Source organism: Tarenaya hassleriana, unplaced genomic scaffold (genome assembly GCF_000463585.1).
Source record: "Tarenaya hassleriana unplaced genomic scaffold, ASM46358v1 Cleome8, whole genome shotgun sequence".
Taxonomy (NCBI): domain Eukaryota; kingdom Viridiplantae; phylum Streptophyta; class Magnoliopsida; order Brassicales; family Cleomaceae; genus Tarenaya; species Tarenaya hassleriana.
Window position 1 is genome coordinate 674286 of NW_010970490.1, and position 18657 is coordinate 692942.

Consider the following 18657-nt stretch of genomic DNA (forward strand, 5'->3'; position numbering starts at 1 on the left):
GTGGTTTGACCAACCGTTACGGGTAAAACATTCATGGGAATGAACTACAAGTTACGTGACTGAAACTGGTAAAAGAAAATATCTGTTTACATAGATTTCCCAAGATCGAAAATTCAATTTTATAAGATTTCCTCCTAGTTTTTATATTGTAATTTTAGTTTTGGGAAAAAAAGTGTCAACTGTTATATTTGTTATATTTCTCATAGTCTTTTTTGTAACAATAAATAGTCTAATATATATATATATATATATGTATGTATAGAGACTCAGTCTTTTGAGGTCATGTGAATCTGGTCGTGTTCAAAGGAATCAAATGGTCTCTTTGGACATTTTCAATTAGTCAATGTATATTATTTAGGCGAATTTTTGGCACCGGTTGGTAATATTTATACACTAATAGCGAAATAGTACGTTCAATTTTGTTATACGTTGATATATTCTTATTCGATCCCCTAAGTAATCAAGTTTTTTTTTTAAAAAAATAACCTTACAAGTATTATTATACAACACACCATTAAAACCAATTGCACCAATGTATGATGCAAAAAAAAGATATTGCGTCATTATTATGGGTTCGCCATATAGTATTCGAAATTTCATATTATCATTTATACCAAAAAAAAAATTCATATTATCATATTTTATATTAAAATCCAATTATAAAATGTAACATATTGGACAACACAAATATATTGGGCCTTGAATATGTAGAAGTAAAGCCCAGATCATTATGGCCACCTTTGACCCAATGGGGTCCACAACAGTGAATTATTCTCCTTTTTTTTTTTTTTACCCACGGCGCTTATCGTACACCACCACCGCGTTTTATTCTTTTTCTCGGTGCACGGTATCATGGTGGTATGCGAAGCATAGGATCAGTTGTCGAAGCATAGTATCATTTTCCCTCTCTGTAATTGTCACGATCTTTGCAACAAACCTATCACAGTAAAAAAAAAAAATAGCAACGAAATAAATCTTATTAAAATGTGAATATCTACTCCATTTTCTGTTGGTTTATCTATTAAAAATTAGAGTACAATAACTTTCGGAAACATTGCGTAATTTTTTAAAATTTTCTTGTGGGGAAACAGTAAAAATGTGGAGATTGGTTTGAATCGCATGATTGACAAATTGCAGAACAGGAGTGTTGCATGTTCTGTTCAGGAGAAGGTTGAAACATGGGGGCGACATGATTGAGGGAGTTAGTCACCTTGAATGACCCTTTTACCCTCGCGATTTGCCGGATGCTACTTTATAAAGGGGGAACATAACCTTTATGTTGTCTGGTAAAATCTCTTTGAAACCCATCAGTACCTTTCATTTCACCAAAAAAAACGCAGGAATGAAGGGATCAAAGCGACAGTTGGAACTCGTTCTCCTTCTGGGTTTCGCGTTTCTCTTCTGTTTTCTTGGTTCGGTCGATGTTTTTTTTTTGTGTGTGTGTTTTTGTCATGTTCCCATCTCTCTCTCTCTCTCTGCTCTAATGTTGTCTTTTGTGTAACAATGACATGCAGGGGTAGCACCAGGTTCTTGTGCAAGAGATGAAGGCAGCAAGGTGAATACGATCCTCCTACAATTACATTCGCGTGTGTACGTACATATATACATTTACCCTTTTGCCCTGAGTATCGAGGTGTGCAATCATTATGGAGACAGGCGAACAGAGGTACGGACAGGTGGTGCATAGCGAAGCCAGCTTCGGACAACGAGAGGCTGTTGAAGAACATTGACTATAGCTGCGCCCAGAGAGGAGTTAGCTGCAGAGCCATCCAGCCAGGCGGCACTTGTTACCATCCGAACACTGCCGTTTCTCACGCTTCTTACGCTATGAACCTCTTCTTCAAATCGGCCGGGAAACACACTTGGGACTGCCACTTCAATGGCACCGGCATTGCCGTGACTCAAGACCCCTGTAAGATCGCTTTCTTCGATCTCCCTATCTCTAATCCCGATCCGATTCCATCCGAAAAAAGAAATGGAGTTTGGGTTGGACGATGACCAGTTTCTTTTTTTTGGGCATGTTCCTTCTTGCAGCGTTTGGAGTCTGCGTCTATCCATTGTGATTGAGAGAAGACAGAGACAGGAGGCAGCTCTTAGGTAATAACGTACACGACACTCAGAGTTGGAAAAAGTTTTACGAATGAATTCCCCAAGTTTTTGAAATAACAACCAGTTTCATTGGAATAAAGAAAAGAGAGACTTAAGCCAGAAGCTCATTACCATTATTAGTACATTACGACATTGTATATATAAAAAAGAACCAAACCGGACCAAAAGAGAACGGAGAGAGTTTTAAAACATCAGAATAGGAATGAGTGAGAGACACAAACCACTTCGAGAGAACAGTTGTCCAAATGGGTATTTTTAAGATTGAGGCTTCTCCGACTTGAGCGGCTTGACCACCTCCCAGGTGAAGTCAGGGTCCTCCCGCCCGAAATGCCCGTAAGCCGCTGTCTTCAAGAACCTGCCACTGCCGCCTCTCTTGAGGTCGAGGTTAATGGAGATCATCCCCGGCCTGAAGTCAAAGTTCTCCTTCACAATCTTGAGGATCTCCTTGTCCGAGATCTTACCGGTTCCATAGGTGTCGACAAATACCGACAAGGGCTCGGGCACACCGATGGCGTATGAGACCTGAACCAGCGCCCTGCGCGCAAGCCCGTTGGCTACAATGCTCTTGGCAGCCTGCCTGACTATGTAAGCACCGCTTCTGTCCACCTTGGACGGGTCCTTGCCCGAGAAGGCACCACCGCCGTGGGCTCCCCACCCACCGTACGTGTCGATGATGATCTTGCGTCCGGTCAGACCAGCATCACCGTGGGGTCCACCGATGACAAACCGGCCAGATGGGTTAAGGTGGAAGATGGTTTTCTCGTCGAGGTACTTCTCGGGGATGACAGGCTTGATCACATGCTCCTTGAGATCACGAGCGATTTCATCGTTTGTAACGGTCTCATCGTGCTGGGTGGAGATGAGGACCGTGTGGACACGGATAGGGACCATGGCGCCGTTTTCATTGTGGTACTCAACTGTCACCTGAGTCTTTCCATCAGGTCTCACCCAAGGGCAAGTCCCGTTTTTCCTCACCTCGGTGAGTCGGGCACCAAGCTTTGTGGCGAGCACATGGCTCAAGGGCATGTACTCAGGGGTCTCGTCGGTGGCATAGCCGAACATGTGACCCTGGTCCCCGGCTCCGATCTCTTCAGGGCGCTTGGTGAAATGACCATGGACACCCTGAGCAATGTCAGGGCTCTGCTCCTCAATGTTGACAAGCACCTTGCAGTTGTCAGCGTCAAGACCCACATCGTCAGAGACAAATCCGATGTTGCGGCATGTGTCGCGGACTATCTTCTCGTAGTCCACCTTGGCCTTGGTAGTGATTTCTCCGAAGACCATGACCATGTTGGTCTTTGTGCAAGTTTCACATGCAACTTTGCTGTCAGGGTCTTGCTCGAGGCAGGCGTCAAGAACAGCATCAGATATCTGGTCACACAGCTTGTCGGGGTGCCCTTCGTTCACAGACTCGGATGTGAATAGAAAAGTCTCCATGTCTTACGAGCTACAACAAGTCACAAAAGGAACAAACCCAAAACAGGAATTGTCAACAATAATGCGAGTGAAGTACAGTCTCGTTGCCTCGGACGATAAAAGGCCACAAAGATTCCATTCCCATAGTAGCGTAAAGGTGAAAGAAACAAAAGGAAAAAAATCCCAAGACATGACAGAGAGAGTAATTTTTTCAATCCAGACATATACCAGATTAGTCGAAATAAATATAATGGAACTATCTCGGTCAAAGAACGATCAACTCTAAGAATCGCTGAAATGGATCAAAGGACATATGGTAAACCAAAGGGAATGAGCGGGAAAAAGCATAAGACAGATCTGGATTAGACGTAACAAGTATTCGCAACGACTGAAACCTAATCGGAAACCTGAACTAAATCATTCAAAATGCCAGCACCTTTGACGCAGATTCGCCGGAAAATGGTCGCAATACAGATTCGAGGTGAACGCCTAAACCGAAAACAACGTTAAAACAAAACAACTACACAGCAAAAAAAAAAACCCAATCGAATTGCGGGCTTAAATCTCTCTCGAACTCCAGAAACCAAATAGCAAAAAACACCAGCACAGATCTGACCAATATCCAAATCAAATTGAGAGAGAGAGAGAGATGGCGAGGAAACCTGAAAGGAACAGAAGCAGCCGACACCGAGGCACTGGATCGCGGCCCTTGACGCTCCACAACGCCTTGTTCTTATAGAAGGCCGTCTCTGTAGACCTGCTTACCGGATGAACCGGTTGAATATTTTCAATTCAAACTCAATTCTGATTATGGATTCATTTTCTAAAAAAGTTATATTTCCATTCTTTTTTATATTAAATTTGATTTACATTTAATTTTACTAATAAAATATTTATTATTTAAAAATTATTTTATTATTATTTTATATTCGTTTTTTTATCCATTTTTTCTGTTTTATAAAAATTATCAATTTTAATATGATTATATATATTCGATTTTATATATCCGATATTAAATTAAATTGCGAGTCTTTTTGTTTCCTGGATTAACGGGGACTACCGGTCACTCGCCAACCCCCACCGGTTTACCGGCTTGAAGAAAACCACTCACATTTATTATTATTAAAAGTGATTAAAACGACCACCCACTTAGCACGTGCAAGGCGTGCGTGGGGTTGGTGTGATGAATTCCACCATTCATCAGGTCTCAGGGTGACACCGCATGTAATATTCTTATAATTACTCTTTAATTGGGTTTTGTAGTATTATTAGTCTTTGAAGTTTCTGGTCCAAAAATTTCCAACACAAAAATATACTCCCTCTATTTTAAATTAGTTGACGTTTTAGACTATTTTTTCTAGGTTGTTATTATAGTTTTTTTAAATAATATTTTTTTAAAAAAATTATAATTTTATCTTTAATAAAAGCTACTAAATATTTAAGAAAACATCATTTTCTTTATATTAAATAAGGGTATAGATGATTTTTTTATGATTTTTTTATTTTTTTTAATTTGTAAAAATAAAAGTTAAAAATAAACTAATTTGAAACGGAGGGAGTAAAATTTTAGATGAAAAAAAAATCATATTTTTAATGACGATAAAAGAGATTTCATTTGACGGAATCTTAAATATTGTAAATATATTTGACCAACAACATTCACAGGAAAATTAAGGGAAAACTAAAAAGAGAAAAGTGATGTGAAAGTTTGGGTCGAACACGCGACCTTTATTAGAAACTCGGTGTCTATGAATTAATTAATTGGATTGATGAAACAAAGTTGGGGTAAATTATATTTTCGTGTGGGAGAGAAACAGCAAACGAAAGAGGCAATCTCCGGCGGGGAAGATGAAGGCTTTCAAGGAAGAGTTCTCGTTCGGTTCGTGCTCATTTTTCCTTCTGCGATCCAATTTTCCCTCGATTTTGTTTCAATCGAACGAAAGGAAACCGGTGATTTCATCTCTTGTTCTCAGATGAAAGGCTCGCCGAATCGCGGGAGATCATCGCAAAGTATCCTACTCGTGTTCCAGTAAGTCCGGTTCCCCCGGTTCGCTTTCACTTTTCTCAACCTTTGCTCCGATTGCTGCTGAAATGAAGTTTTATTTTGTTGCTTAATCTGTGCTAAAACCTCGTGTGGCTGTGAATGCAGTGGATGGATGATTTGTGACCAGGATTTTTTATTTATTCTTCTTTTGTTTTGTCTGACCAATTCATCCACTGAACATGTAAACATGGAGCTATGTTGGAATCTGAAGTTTTGGATGCGTTGAATGTTCTGGCAGGTAATTGCTGAGAAGTATTCCAAAACTGATCTGCCTGAGATTGAGAAGAAAAAGTAAGTTTCATCATGAGGACTTACCAGTGATCCATTTTTCGGACTAAGATGAACTTGAAACTTAGTACCTAGCATTTCTTAATCATCTTATTGTCATGTGAAGTTCTTGGCCGTAATTGCTGATTAGCATACTGTTCTGTCATTTTTATGCACCAATGCTGATGAATAGTGTGAAGATATGCATCAGAACATTTCAAAACGGTCTTGTACATCGTTGTTCCTTCCGATTTTGATGTGGTGTTGAGTGATGGGTCATCTGTAAGTGTGTGCCATGAATTGGAGCATGTTCATGCAAGTTAAAGGGTAGATAACTGATAAATCTCGGGGGATCAGTCAATGTTGTGAATATCTTTCATGTGCTCGAGAGAGAACTTCGTAAAGACGATATGATTATATGTGATAATAGGTTTCTGGTTCCGAGAGACATGTCGATTGGACAATTCATATACATTCTGAGCGCGAGGCTGCACTTGCCTCCCGGCAAAGCCCTATTCGTCTTCGTCAACAACACTCTGCCTCAAACCGGTGAGTCTTTGGCTTCTTACACATTTGTGTTTCGCCACCCATTTCTCTCAATGCCTCCCTCTTGACGAGCTTCGTTTGTGAATTACGCATTGTTCATTGATCCGCAGCTGCTTTAATGGACTCTGTGTTCGAATCCTACAAAGACGACGATGGCTTCCTTTACATTTGCTACAGCAGCGAGAAAACCTTCGGTTGAATTGAATCTTATTATATATGATGTGCCCTTAATGTTTGTATTTACTGCACTTGGGGACATAAGCTCGCTTCTTCATCAGAAACCTTCTCTATTTTAAAAAAAAAAAGCTTGATACTGCTTCATCTGTAAGCTTTGAATGTAAATCTGTAGTTACGCATCTGCAACTGTATTGTATAACCATAACCAAAATCTTTTTCCATTACAACTTCGTCCAAATCAGTCAAATAACCCAAAAAAAAGGTTTGAAAACAAGGCAAAGATACGACAGTCCACATCATAAAAATAAGCAGCCATGGCGGTGCTGCAGTTCATGGACTGGCAATTCACCCAATCAAAACATGGGGCCATCACCCGGTAACTATTCAGTATTTTGCACACATGACTCTCTTCATCACTGTCTCGTCAATGAGATGATACATACAGCTAAACTGGATCGCCGTCGTCGTCATCACCATTGGCGTAAGAGTAAAGATACGTACCGATAATTCGTCTGGGAAAGGCAAAAAATATCTCAAGAGAATGTCACTAGGAGAAGAGCTTTGAACCTCCTCCTTTCCGCCAAACTCCACGAACGGGCAACCCACCAGTTGGGTTCTGGCCACTGTTAGGGTCACTATCCTTGGATTCTGGTTCTGGCTCTGGATCAGAATTCCTCCGATCGAGTAATGCAGCCATTGATCCGTCACCCAGACGTACTCTGTGAAACTTTGACGTCTTCTTACGTTGTTTGCTCGTGTTGCCACCACCACCCCCGTCCATCGATGAAGAATCTTTCCGGGTTTCAGGTTTTGGCAGAGTTTGATCATCCATTGTTACTTTAGATTTGCCTTTCCCCGAGCGATATCCATCCTTGTCTTTCGATATCGGCTCTCCATCTTCATCCTGAGGCTTGTAAGAAGATTGCAACCTCCTGACTGTGTCCATAAAGTTATCAGCTAATACATCCCTTGAGTTGCTGCTGCTGCTTTCAACCTTCATAACAGCTTTCCCTTTACCTTTCTTTGAATTACCACCGTCTTTTGGCTGGGAACTGCTCTGTGAAGCCGAGCCGTTATCCTGCAGCAGTTCATCTCCTCTCAGAATGGAATTGTGGGTATCAATGAGCTCCTTCTGCTTCTGAGGGTCAGGGCATAATCTAGCCAAATCAAGAACTAAATGAGACAATCCATAACCCTTCACATACTCCAAGTAAGTCCTTGAGTCGACCAGACCTTGACGATACCGTCCCGATATATCCTTGAATGCCACGTATAGGTCTTCATCGTTACCGAGGCCAGCACGTATTTTTTCAACCAAAGACTTGTTCGCAGTCTGTATATCATTGACACTAGATGGTGCTTTGGAATTCGATCCCTGTTGTGAATTGGCTGGTGACTTGCGGTTATGCACAGTAGCAGAGACCGGAGGGAAATCGAAATCAGAAGGGTCCAGCGATCTTGTATCAGAAAGATTAGGGGCCGAGGAGGAGTGGGGAATCCTATTGACATTGCCTGAATCTCGGGAAGAACCCGATGAGTTTCCACCAACTGCCATGTGTCCATTACCGGCATCCCGTGAAATTGAAGCAAGATTTCGAGACGTTGTGGGGTTTGCAGGGGGCCGAGATGGGGTCAAACCACTAGAAGATTGTACAGGCCCTCGACCTACTGCAGGCCATGCAGCAGTAGAATTCTCGGTGTTTGTGATAGATGTTTGTGGAGCTGGGCCACGATTTACTGCCGGCCAAGCCGGAGAAGGACTAGCACTTGTCCTTCTATTCGTTTGGCGTCTCAGGCGAGCAGCCAAGCTGTTATTGGACGAGCCCTCTAAGTTCTGTCCAGGTCTTGCTTGACCACTACTCGCTTGCATAGAGAGAGGAGGAAATGAAGATTCCCCAAGAGGTACACCACCCGAGCTCCCCAGAGCTTGACGGTACCGTGAAGATGGTTCCGAATCAGTTGTTGATAAAGATTCAAAAGGCTGAATGAGAGGATCAACATCATCGGTGGCTGAATTCCCGGGGTAATCAGGAGCACTAGATGCTGCTGCAGGTGGTTCTAACCTTGCACTCTCAGCTCTGGCAGTCCCCATGCTTGCCTGAATGGCTGCAATAAGTCCTTCATCATCATCAGCCGGCTCACGACGAAACGATCGTCCCCTTCCACGACGATTATCTTGTTCACTTCCTCGGCGATATCGAAAGCTAGTTGGTATCTGGATCAGAACCAAACATAAAAAATCGGGAAGCAAAGATAAAGAGAAATATAAAATGGCCATGCAAAAATGTAACTGACAACAGCAAATTCTGAAAAAGACAGTACAAACCTGTAGTGCAGCACTTCTCTGAGATCGGGACATTCTGCCACCATGCTCAATGGTATTATGCCTCTGAGAACAAAACATGAGAAGAAGAAAACATTAAGTAGGAAAACATGGAAAGATAATAGGTGAAACAAACATCACTGCATCACATACAGCAGGACATAACAAACAGTAAGAAACCTACAAACACTTACTTTAAATTCCGCTTCATTTTGGAAGACTACAAACTTCTTTTCGAGGCATGATTCATCCTCACATAGGAAATGATCCCTGCGGAAGTGCATCTGGTAAAACAAATGAAAAACATTAACAGATAGCTGTCAGAACACAACACATGCATCCACAATTCAGCATACGGATTATTTTTTACTCTGATGGCAAGACATAATGAAGATGGGTTATCTCACCTCCAAGTCATCATAGTTTTTGTAGTATTCGTATTGTCCTGGATGCACCCTGCATTGCAAATCGAAGCAAACAGAATTATTTTAGGCATTCGTCTATGGCGCAATAAAAGAATATTTGAGAACTATACTTTGCATAACCTTTGGCATATATGGCATGCATAATGCTCCGTAGACATGTGTGTATATAGTTCATTATCACCATAAAAGGGATTCCTACAGAATTCACACATAGGATGACCAGTGAAGCCTCCTCTTTCACTCTCATTTCCATCAACTTCGGAGTCCCCAGTACTTATGTGTTGGTTCAGCTGTGCTCTAGTGTACAGCTTTTGTTCACAGATAAATACCTATCATTCAGAGAATATATCGTTAAAGTAAAAACACAAAATCTATTGCAGAATGATCAACTGTGAGAGGCTTGTTTCAAGCGATAACAAATGATCAGAGAACATCCGAAAATTGCAACAAAAAAAAGCAATGAACCATAGATTCAGAGGCTCCACCTTCCGTCCTTCAAGACATAAACTGCACATATGCAGTTTGTGCCGATGGTATAAATGACCCTTCAACTGTTCGACACCCTTAAACCGTGTCCGGTGCTTCGGCCCTTCCTTTGACTGGCCCTCCGTCTTATCGCAAACACTGCAAGAGAGTCTGCACATTGCCTTGATCATCCTGTACTGGTCCAAGTCGTCAAAGAAAGCTTGAGTGTCTTCATGATACCAGAAAGATCCTACCCGACCTTCCCTTGGCTCTGATGGAAAGGTGGAAAAGTCATTGATAGTCCGAGTATAATCACCCAAAGCCTGCAATAACGAAAAGAGCATTATTATCTGAATAACGGAAAATTCCTGGAACGTGGTATTAACCATTCTAGTAACAATTTAAATGAGATTCCGCAATTCCAACCAAAATTAGAGATTTCAATTTATCAACAAATTTTGTAATCGCAAATTCTAAGCAGAACTACAGATTTCTCCAAACAAAAGGTGTCATATTGTCTACATCCCCGTCATTCACCTAACAGAAGCACGAATCAAAGCGTACGGTTGAATTCAAAATCAGAACGAATAGATCAAGGGAACGATCGGTTCGGGGGAGCAAACAATAGGCAGAATAACTGAAGGCCAAACTCCAAAAACACAAACCTTGGTGACGAAGATGATGGGGGACTCGGTCTTGCAGATACAGCAGCGGCGATCGCCGCAGATGAATCGGAGACGAACGACGCATGTGGAGCAAACCTCCCGGTGACCGCAAGATCCGTACGCAACCCATTCTAGATTTTCCGCACAAACGGCACAGCTATCATCCATGACTTTTCGTCTCCGACGGAAAACTCCCTTTTCGCGAGAATCAGAGATGACAAAGGAGATCTAGGGTTCTTGCGGGGTGAATTGTAGAACTACACGCTATTTTTTCTTTTATCGGTACATCAGAAAAATTAGAAGTATTTCAAATGTCCAGAATACCCTTGAATTGCCTTTGCCTTTTATTTGTACTTTGGGCAAATAGTAGAAGTGTTTCAAATGTACCCTTGGTATAACATCATTTCTCTAATCTCCTCTCTTTTGACGCACGTGTGTAAATATAGATGGGCCTGAACCAAACCCTATTTCATGATGAGGTTGTGAAACCCAAAAAACATGAAGGTCATTCTAAGGCCCAAAGTAAATAATAAGGAAGCCCAGGGATAGTTACGTAATTTAATTAGCATTACTCCTTCAAGAATCAAAACCCTAGCATCCCCACCTTTTTATTCACCTCCAGACAGAAGTGCAATAGCCATTGCCGCTAGGCGCAAGTGCACCTGCAAAGATGCAGATCTTCGTGAAAACACTAACGGGGAAGACCATAACCCTTGAAGTCGAGTCCTCCGACACCATCGACAATGTCAAGGCTAAGATCCAGGACAAGGAAGGGATCCCGCCGGACCAGCAGCGGCTGATTTTCGCCGGGAAACAGTTGGAGGACGGCCGCACCCTCGCAGACTACAACATCCAGAAGGAGTCGACGCTCCACCTCGTTCTCCGCCTCCGTGGTGGCGCCAAAAAGAGGAAGAAGAAGACCTACACCAAGCCCAAGAAGATCAAGCACAAGCACAAGAAGGTCAAGCTCGCTGTCCTCCAGTTCTACAAGGTCGATGGCTCCAACAAGGTCCAGCGTCTCAGGAAGGAGTGTCCGAACTGCGGTGCGGGAACATTCATGGCGAGCCACTTCGACCGTCACTACTGCGGTAAGTGCGGGCTCACTTACGTTTACCAGAAAGATGGCGGTGACGAGTAAATCGCGTATCGAATAGATCTCTATCATTCCGTTGACGCTTTTTGATTTGGTGTTTTTTTAAGAATTTCATCGTCATGGATCCAATGTTGAACACCCTTGGTACTGAATATTTCTAGGTTTTTATGGATACCTTTGTGTTTTTTTGCTCTTTATGATTCGTCTAGTTTATGCCCGTTTGAATTGCTTCTTGATTCGTTGATGTTTGTTCCACTCGAATTTGATGATTATGAGAATAGGGTATTAGCAATAACTTTTTACAAAAGCATTGGGGAATAGATTTGGAAGGTTAGAGTTCTTGGCCCTCACGATTGCTGCGTAAGCTCCATAGCAAGGGATGTGGACGATTGTCATGCACAAGTACCTGGGATTGTGTATAAATCCTTTTGAGGTTACGTGCAGAAAGTTGAGAATTAGATGAAGATTTAAGGGAAGTAAGATGGGGGCTACTCACCATATTGGAGCCCATGGCCTATCAAGCTCGAGAAATGGGTATGGCCACCTGAAAATTGAGTCTCGGTCCCTCATATGAGTAGTAGACCGTAAGTTTTGAGGTATTTAGAGTGGTAGAGGTTTAGGGTTCTTACCAGGTGAATCCGCAAGCATGGATGATCCATTGGAAGACGACGTAGAGACAGCTCCACTGCACGAAATAGGCGATCCGGTACCAAGGAAACGGCTGAAACAAGGACAAGAGAGTTATGTATAGTTTCTGCTCATCATTTTCTCTGAGTTATGGTTATGGTGATCTGCTTACAAGGTTGTTGAGAGCAGTGTCTAACAAAAGGAGGACAAAATTTGCAATGTGCATGCAACCCGTCAGCTGCCAATGATAACCAAACCATGACAAAGGATCTGACTAGTGAGTCAAAAAAGAAATCGAAGTTGTAACCATCGTACCAGGTTAAGACCGAGGTGAGAGTTCGACAGAAACGGGACAATGACTAACCAGAACACGATATCTGTGAGCACGACGGCTCCACCACATGTCTGTGTCAGAACCCGAAAGAGAAATCAGATTCTGAATCTCAGTCTCCATAGGAGAGACATGACTTTGGTATGTCATGAACATTGGATTTCACTAACCTGGTAGACCGCCTGCATGAGGTACCCCCAAATGCTTAATCTTTGTCGATGCTCCATGTTGAAATCAGAGGACTTGAAGCAGCCATAAGCAGAAGCAATGATCCCCATCTATATAACAGACCAATTCAGTATATGTTTCTGTTTACGAACGGGACAGAACAGGTACTTAACCTAGAAGATTGTCTGCCTTTACATACCGCGAAGTAGATCATGACCAATGCGAACGTCCATCTGTATACGATCAAACTCAAACAATAAGCCGATAATCGGGTGGAAGATTTTTAATAGAAATCTGTAAAATGAAAATGGATTACTCGGTGTAATAGACGAAGATGCTTGAGCCCCATTCCATGACGTCCCACGTCAATAGAGCCGTCAGGACAAGAAAGGAAACAGAACGAGTGGCCAGAAGCCAGACAGGATGCATTCCTCTCCAGCAGCTGGTCCATAGCCGAGCCGAACCCACCTGAGTTTCACCCCCGTCATGTCTGAACCCGACCACCTCGTTCTCCTCTCTACCTACCAACAAGCTCTCGACTGTTGGACCGTCCACGCCTTTGTCGGACCCTTCTTTAACCAACAGAAGCCACAAGGATGCCGCCACGGCCGCTGCAACGATGGCGAAGCAGATGAAATCGTACGAGTAAAGAATCAATGCCATATTTGATCAATATTCAAATTACAAATTCCTAATCGGGGTCGACGGAGTTAAAAGATCGAGACAACTTTTCGAATCTGTTGGTCATTTTATATGTGAGACCAGCAGTTTTGACCGTTTGGTTTCTCGTGTAAATTTGACTTTTAGATGGAAATGGATGGACCGATATCTATAACGTAAATCTTGGGTTGGATTCTGTGTTTCCGACAAGCCCAAAAAGCTCATAACATCAGAACGATCTGTTAATTCATCAACGTTAAGAATTGTTTAGATTATCGCTGTATATATGGATGTTTCCATGGAAGAATACAACATCTCACGTTCCAAGAAAATGCACATGGGAAAGCCCCCTCTTGCACCCAAGTTATCGACTCTTATAAAATTATATTTTTATATATCATATAAAAATCAAAACCCTCATATTAAAATATAATATAAAAAGTTCCTAAAAAAAAACTTTTTATTTGGTTCTGTACGGCGGCGGAGCTACTGTTTGACGGCTATAAAACCGCCGTCGATTGCCAAGTTGTGGCCACTGACGTAAACAGACTCGTCGGAGGCCAGAAACAAAGCTGCCTCCGCCACGTGGCGTGCCTTCAACACCACGCCCTTTAGATTCGCCGACGCGCAGCTGTTCTCTTCCACCTGCTCCGGCTCCAACCCGAAGGCGTTACAAACTAACGGCGTTGCCACTCCGTACGGCGCGACGCCGTTAACTCTGATCCCGTGCTTCCCCAACTCTCCCGACGCCGACTTCACCAGCCCGAGAAGCGCGTGCTTCGACGCGGTGTAGCCATGCGGGCCCGTTCCCCCGATCTCGGCCGCGACGCTCGTCGTGCAAACGATCGAGCCGCGAGTGCCCATCGCAACCATGGCGCGAGCCGCGTGCTTAATGGTTGCGGCCGAGCCGCGGAGGTTGACGGCAATGGTCCTGTCAAGATCGTCGAGGTTTAAGTCGAGGATGCTCACCGGAGACTCGATGACGCCGGCATTGCTGAAAAGGACGTCGAGCTTGCCGTGCTTTTGGACGGTGAAGTTAACGGCGTTTTCGACCTGAGTCTCGTCTCTGACGTCGCAGTGGTAGTAAGTGGCTCGGTCTTCTCCGATCGAGACGGCCAGCTCTCGGCCAAGTTCATCCTGTACGTCGACGACCACGACCCGAGCTCCATGCTCCGCGAACAGCCTTGCCGCCTCGGCGCCTATCCCGCTCGCTCCGCCGGTGATTATTACGATTTTGCCCTCAAGCCTGCGCGACATTATAACACATATGTATTACACCTATATATGCATACATATTTATATTTATATGTGTGAATATCCATGTATATGCAAGGGAGGGGACGGGAAATTGCCTGCGTGCCGACATCGTTGAGGCGCTTAGCAGGAGAGACAAGAAGACAAAGTTATAATGTGGGTCTGGTGCACGATCTGATCTTATTCACGCATCTATTTATGTGCGGAAAGTTTTTTTTTTTTATGGGAGTGCATGTGAATTTGCCGGGGTTTTAATGGCTCGAGGCCTTTGACCGTCTCATCAATCATGTTTGCAATAGTAGCCCATGTTGCAAAAGAGTCGAAACTTTTTTTTACATGTCTATCAAATGTTACACATAAATATTTTGCACCTCACATACACCAGATCCGAAGGATATTACAAGGAAACTCGTTACGAGTTTTTATATTCGAGAATTTAATCATCTCTTCTCTCATACAACGGACCAATATAATGTACCATGTATAACAATAATGTGTGTCACGTCTTTTTTTTATTTCCGTGTCACGTCTATTACATTTAGTCGGTTGGGGGTTTTGCGGTTATGGGTCATCCTTAAAATATTATGGGCAAAACGAATACGCTCGTTTATGATAAAAACTGGTTGGAGATGGGCTTGGTTAAGATCTTACACAATAGGATAACGAAATTTTATTGGACAGTCATCGGACCTTATAATTTATTTATCTGGAAAAAGGGAAAAAGAGATAGGTTTTTATTAGGCGGATGGAAGTTGCTTGACCACCGAGTAACCGCCGTCAATGACGAGGTTCTGGCCACTAATGTAAACCGACTCGTCGGAAGCCAGGAAAAGCGCTGCCTCCGCCACGTCGCGAGTCTTCAGCACAACGCCCTTCAGGTTCCCCGACGCGGCGATCAAGCCCTCCACATTCTTGTCGCCTTCGGCCGTACCATCGCTAGTTATTCCGGTGGCCACCCCGAACGGCGCGACGCCGTTAACCCTGATTCCGTGCCTTCCCAGCTCGCCGCAAGCCGACTTGACCAGACCCACGAGCGCGTGCTTCGACGCCGTGTACGCATGCGGTCCCGCTCCTGCTATCTCGGCTGCCACGCTCGTCGTGCAGACGATCGAGCCACGGATTCCGCTCGCCACCATGGCACGGGCCGCGTGCTTGATGAAGGCGGTCGAGCCACGGAGATTGACGGCCATGGTCCTGTCGAGATGGGCGAGGTTCAGGTCAAGGATGCTCCCGAACTGTTCCATGATACCGGCGTTACTAAAGAGAATGTCGAGCCGTCCGTATTTGTCGACGGTGAACTTGACGGCGTTTTCGACCTGCGCCTCGTCCGTTACATCACAACGGTAGTAAGTGGCTCGGTCTTCTCCTATGGAGACGGCGACTTTTCGTCCCAACTTGTCTTGGACATCCACGATCACGACCCGAGCGCCGTGTCCAGCGAACAGTCTGGCGGCCTCGGCTCCTATGCCGCTCGCTCCGCCGGTAATAATTGCGATTTTGCCCTCCAACCTGCATGCGGAAAACATATCAAAACATGGAAATACGTACATATATGTATGTAAATAGAGAGAGAGAGATCTAGAACTAGATGAACGAGACATTGATAACGAGAGGGACTAATAACATGCCTGTGTCCGGACATCGTTGAAGCACAAAGGAGAGATGAAAAGACTTATGTCTTAATTAATAAGAACTACAAATGAGTTTATGCTGCGATTAGGATCTGTGTGTGCTGCTATTTGAAATGGAAAAACTGTTAAGCGTAGATACAATATCTATAAACAAATTTTTTTAAAGAAACACATACAACATTTAGAAGAATTCCTAAAGGAAATGTGATATTTTGGAAAACCAATTATTAAAGATTGAAAAAAAAATAAAAAGAGATATACATTGCAAAAGAAAATGGAAATTAAGAGGAAATATATCCGATTAGAATTTTTTTTAAAAAGTCACAAAAATACGTGTGTGTGTGTGTGTGTGTATGTGAAAAGAGGGAGAAACGCAAGAACTTGCCTGTGTCCAGACATCGTTGAAGCACTTCGAACTATATAGAAAAAAGACTTATGTTTTAATAAGAACTTCAAACGAGTTTATGCTGTGATTGATTTGTATCTTATTCGCATCTTTATATATGGACCTATGTGCTTGAGACAATTTTAATAATAATAATAATAATAGTTACGATTAGCTCAATTGGTCAACTCTTGGGTGCGGAGGAGTGGAGGATTCCGCATTTTTCGCCTTTTATTTATTTCATTTTGTGGCAATAAATTATTTATTTTCCTGCCAGCGTGTAAATCCGTTCTCACCATTATTTTTTTTAAAAGAGAACTACAAAAAGTCAAACTTCAATTGAATTTGAAAGTGAAAAAAAACACATTTTGCTTGATGCTACAGAGTCTGTAACCATTAAGACCAACACAAATATATATACCCGTCTAAAAAAAAAAAAAAAAAAAAAAACTTGTGAGCACGTAAATAGAAAAAAATATTATACAAAGTAGGGATATCCCAAGGTTTGTCAAGACAGATATTGGGCCGAACCATTAGTTATAAGCCCATATATCCCAAATGGGCTTGCTTACACCTTGGATAAGTAGAAAATTATCCATTTTAAAATTTTAATTCTTTTAGAAATCCCATTTTCTTGTTTTTTAGGGTTTCAAATTCTATTAGAAGTTGTAGATTCTTCTTTATATTAGTTTCTAGACAGGTCATCAAAAAATAATATTTTAGATTTGTCTTATCAACACATGGTTGATATATATATACTCACACTTTAATAAAAAAAAATACAAATCATTAACAGCGTTAACTAAAACACATTTTTATTTTTGATAAAATCAGAAAAAAAAGTATGCAAATATATATACGCACACGATAATACAAACATGTTACATGAACAGGCTTTAACTTAGTTAACCTATTATATTACCTATGCTTATCATCGAGGGTGTGGACGTTATTATCGGTCAAAACATGGATATAATTAAGGCGTATATATATAGCTATCTAGAAAAACGACACGTGGGCATAGGTCAACTAGGATGTCCAATCCATCGATCAAAACATCTGCTGAAGCAGATGATGACTGCGTTCGAAGAGGACTGAGACTGAGACCGAAGACCGAACACAAAGACAAAGATATCGATGCATGATTTCGACAATGACCGACGCCTTGGGTTTGCAACGTTTCATTATTATTACAGACATGAGGAATATCATTGACGTTAACGTCTCACGAATGTCAATGGCCTCTCTCTTTTCTCTTTGCCCTAAAGTAATCCACCCAACGAAAAAACAAAACAAAACAAAAACACTATCCAACAATAAACGTAAGAAATGCCAAATCCTCCTCCATTGCTTTATTTGGCACCATACCATACTCTTTGGATTTCTAAACATTAATTAATTATCTCATTATGAAATTATGACATTAACAAATATATATATATATATATAAGATTATGTCATACAAAAATATATATATATATATATATATATATATATATATATATATAAAGAGAGGTTCTTTTCTTCAAACGAATTCAGGGTATATTCACCCATAATCTTTATATTCTCCATATATAATGTAAGAAAGTTTTAGGGTTTTGCCTTAGTGTATGTAATTATTCTGTAAATACTTTTTTAGTATCAACCTACGTATGAACTATATATATATATATATATATTCAACCAAGATCATGATTACAAGTTTTAAATCCGGTGTTATATGAGAATCTAGCCAATCCATGTGAAAACAAAACTTTAATTTGTTGCATATAGTCATAAATGCCGACTAAAACACTTGAGTTTGACAAAAAAGAAAAACTTATAAACGAAGGGACTGAGGGTGAGTTGTATATTATGCACATTATTTAATTATAAACGGATGTTATTATTATGCTACAAGACCGCGGCCATGCCATGATGATTACACCACCAAAACAAATTTGAGGCTGTGAAATATTTGTGGGAACGAACCCATCAAACAAATTCACTAATCATAATCATTGGCATGGGGAGAGATTTCAGGCCCCTCCTTTTGCTTTAAACGACTGTTCCCTAAAGCTTGAAACTTTTT

At 42.0% G+C, this 18657-nt stretch overlaps 8 protein-coding genes across 10 annotated transcripts; 3 read left to right on the forward strand and 5 right to left on the reverse strand.

Moving 5' to 3' along the window:
• Window positions 1–1071: 1071 nt before the first annotated feature.
• Window positions 1072–2317, forward strand: LOC104802128 (major pollen allergen Ole e 10-like). Its single transcript, XM_010525587.2, has 4 exons — window positions 1072–1412; window positions 1515–1555; window positions 1657–1912; window positions 2035–2317. Exons 1-4 carry the CDS (start codon window positions 1277–1279, stop codon window positions 2061–2063), a joined length of 462 nt encoding a protein of 153 aa, XP_010523889.1. The 5' UTR covers window positions 1072–1276; the 3' UTR covers window positions 2064–2317.
• On the reverse strand, window positions 2185–4294 carry LOC104802127 (S-adenosylmethionine synthase 1-like). Its single transcript, XM_010525586.1, has 2 exons — window positions 4188–4294; window positions 2185–3556 (listed from the first exon to the last, which is right to left on the reverse strand). The coding sequence occupies exon 2, from the start codon at window positions 3544–3546 to the stop codon at window positions 2365–2367; it is 1182 nt and encodes a 393-aa protein (XP_010523888.1). The 5' UTR covers window positions 3547–3556; window positions 4188–4294; the 3' UTR covers window positions 2185–2364.
• A 999-nt stretch (window positions 4295–5293) lies between these two features.
• On the forward strand, window positions 5294–6740 carry LOC104802130 (autophagy-related protein 8i). Its single transcript, XM_010525590.1, has 5 exons — window positions 5294–5404; window positions 5499–5554; window positions 5808–5860; window positions 6267–6385; window positions 6493–6740. Exons 1-5 carry the CDS (start codon window positions 5374–5376, stop codon window positions 6579–6581), a joined length of 348 nt encoding a protein of 115 aa, XP_010523892.1. The 5' UTR covers window positions 5294–5373; the 3' UTR covers window positions 6582–6740.
• LOC104802129 (E3 ubiquitin-protein ligase HEL2-like) lies at window positions 6739–10716 on the reverse strand. Its single transcript, XM_010525589.2, has 7 exons — window positions 10438–10716; window positions 9793–10095; window positions 9428–9636; window positions 9290–9338; window positions 9077–9166; window positions 8886–8948; window positions 6739–8774 (listed from the first exon to the last, which is right to left on the reverse strand). Exons 1-7 carry the CDS (start codon window positions 10603–10605, stop codon window positions 7107–7109), a joined length of 2550 nt encoding a protein of 849 aa, XP_010523891.1. The 5' UTR covers window positions 10606–10716; the 3' UTR covers window positions 6739–7106.
• Window positions 10717–11042: 326 nt separating this feature from the next.
• LOC104802131 (ubiquitin-40S ribosomal protein S27a-2) lies at window positions 11043–11732 on the forward strand. The gene has a single exon (XM_010525591.2). It carries the CDS (start codon window positions 11108–11110, stop codon window positions 11573–11575), a length of 468 nt encoding a protein of 155 aa, XP_010523893.1. The 5' UTR covers window positions 11043–11107; the 3' UTR covers window positions 11576–11732.
• Window positions 11628–13350, reverse strand: LOC104802132. 2 transcript variants are annotated; one of them, XM_010525592.2, is made up of 8 exons: window positions 12973–13350; window positions 12856–12889; window positions 12659–12766; window positions 12473–12562; window positions 12330–12395; window positions 12160–12251; window positions 12027–12074; window positions 11628–11936 (listed from the first exon to the last, which is right to left on the reverse strand). In XM_010525592.2, the coding sequence occupies exons 1-8, from the start codon at window positions 13317–13319 to the stop codon at window positions 11816–11818; spliced, it is 906 nt and encodes a 301-aa protein (XP_010523894.1). In that variant the 5' UTR covers window positions 13320–13350; the 3' UTR covers window positions 11628–11815. The 2 variants fall into 2 exon arrangements, with proteins under 2 accessions (XP_010523894.1, XP_010523895.1); XM_010525593.1 differs by having other exon boundaries at window positions 11843–11936; window positions 12330–12349.
• Window positions 13351–13545: 195 nt separating this feature from the next.
• LOC104802133 (short-chain dehydrogenase reductase 3b-like) lies at window positions 13546–14800 on the reverse strand. Its single transcript, XM_010525594.2, has 2 exons — window positions 14669–14800; window positions 13546–14562 (listed from the first exon to the last, which is right to left on the reverse strand). The coding sequence occupies exons 1-2, from the start codon at window positions 14680–14682 to the stop codon at window positions 13803–13805; spliced, it is 774 nt and encodes a 257-aa protein (XP_010523896.1). The 5' UTR covers window positions 14683–14800; the 3' UTR covers window positions 13546–13802.
• Window positions 14801–15054: 254 nt separating this feature from the next.
• Window positions 15055–16683, reverse strand: LOC104802134 (short-chain dehydrogenase reductase 3b-like). Of its 2 annotated transcripts, none has more exons than XM_010525595.1 (2): window positions 16587–16683; window positions 15055–16079 (listed from the first exon to the last, which is right to left on the reverse strand). In XM_010525595.1, the coding sequence occupies exons 1-2, from the start codon at window positions 16598–16600 to the stop codon at window positions 15308–15310; spliced, it is 786 nt and encodes a 261-aa protein (XP_010523897.1). In that variant the 5' UTR covers window positions 16601–16683; the 3' UTR covers window positions 15055–15307. The 2 variants fall into 2 exon arrangements, with proteins under 2 accessions (XP_010523897.1, XP_010523898.1); XM_010525596.2 differs by lacking the exon at window positions 16587–16683 and adding an exon at window positions 16199–16407.
• Window positions 16684–18657: the final 1974 nt, after the last annotated feature.

Coding starts and splice junctions, on each gene's coding strand:
- LOC104802132 (XM_010525592.2), bottom strand. CDS start 13,319: ATGGCATTGATTCTTTACTCGTACGATTTCATCTGCTTCGCCATCGTT. Junction 12,563..12,658: donor TCATGCAGGCGGTCTACCAG/GTTAGTGAAATC, acceptor GTTCTGACACAG/ACATGTGGTGGAGCCGTCGT. Junction 12,252..12,329: donor ACACTGCTCTCAACAACCTT/GTAAGCAGATCA, acceptor TCCTTGTTTCAG/CCGTTTCCTTGGTACCGGAT.
- LOC104802129 (XM_010525589.2), bottom strand. CDS start 10,605: ATGGATGATAGCTGTGCCGTTTGTGCGGAAAATCTAGAATGGGTTGCG. Junction 8,949..9,076: donor AAAATGAAGCGGAATTTAAA/GTAAGTGTTTGT, acceptor TTTTGTTCTCAG/AGGCATAATACCATTGAGCA. Junction 8,775..8,885: donor AGAGAAGTGCTGCACTACAG/GTTTGTACTGTC, acceptor GTTCTGATCCAG/ATACCAACTAGCTTTCGATA.
- LOC104802128 (XM_010525587.2), top strand. CDS start 1,277: ATGTTGTCTGGTAAAATCTCTTTGAAACCCATCAGTACCTTTCATTTC. Junction 1,413..1,514: donor GTTTCTCTTCTGTTTTCTTG/GTTCGGTCGATG, acceptor AATGACATGCAG/GGGTAGCACCAGGTTCTTGT. Junction 1,556..1,656: donor CAAGAGATGAAGGCAGCAAG/GTGAATACGATC, acceptor TTATGGAGACAG/GCGAACAGAGGTACGGACAG.
- LOC104802130 (XM_010525590.1), top strand. CDS start 5,374: ATGAAGGCTTTCAAGGAAGAGTTCTCGTTCG. Junction 5,861..6,266: donor CCTGAGATTGAGAAGAAAAA/GTAAGTTTCATC, acceptor ATGTGATAATAG/GTTTCTGGTTCCGAGAGACA. Junction 6,386..6,492: donor CAACACTCTGCCTCAAACCG/GTGAGTCTTTGG, acceptor ATTGATCCGCAG/CTGCTTTAATGGACTCTGTG.
- LOC104802131 (XM_010525591.2), top strand. CDS start 11,108: ATGCAGATCTTCGTGAAAACACTAACGGGGAAGACCATAACCCTTGAA.
- LOC104802127 (XM_010525586.1), bottom strand. CDS start 3,546: ATGGAGACTTTTCTATTCACATCCGAGTCTGTGAACGAAGGGCACCCC.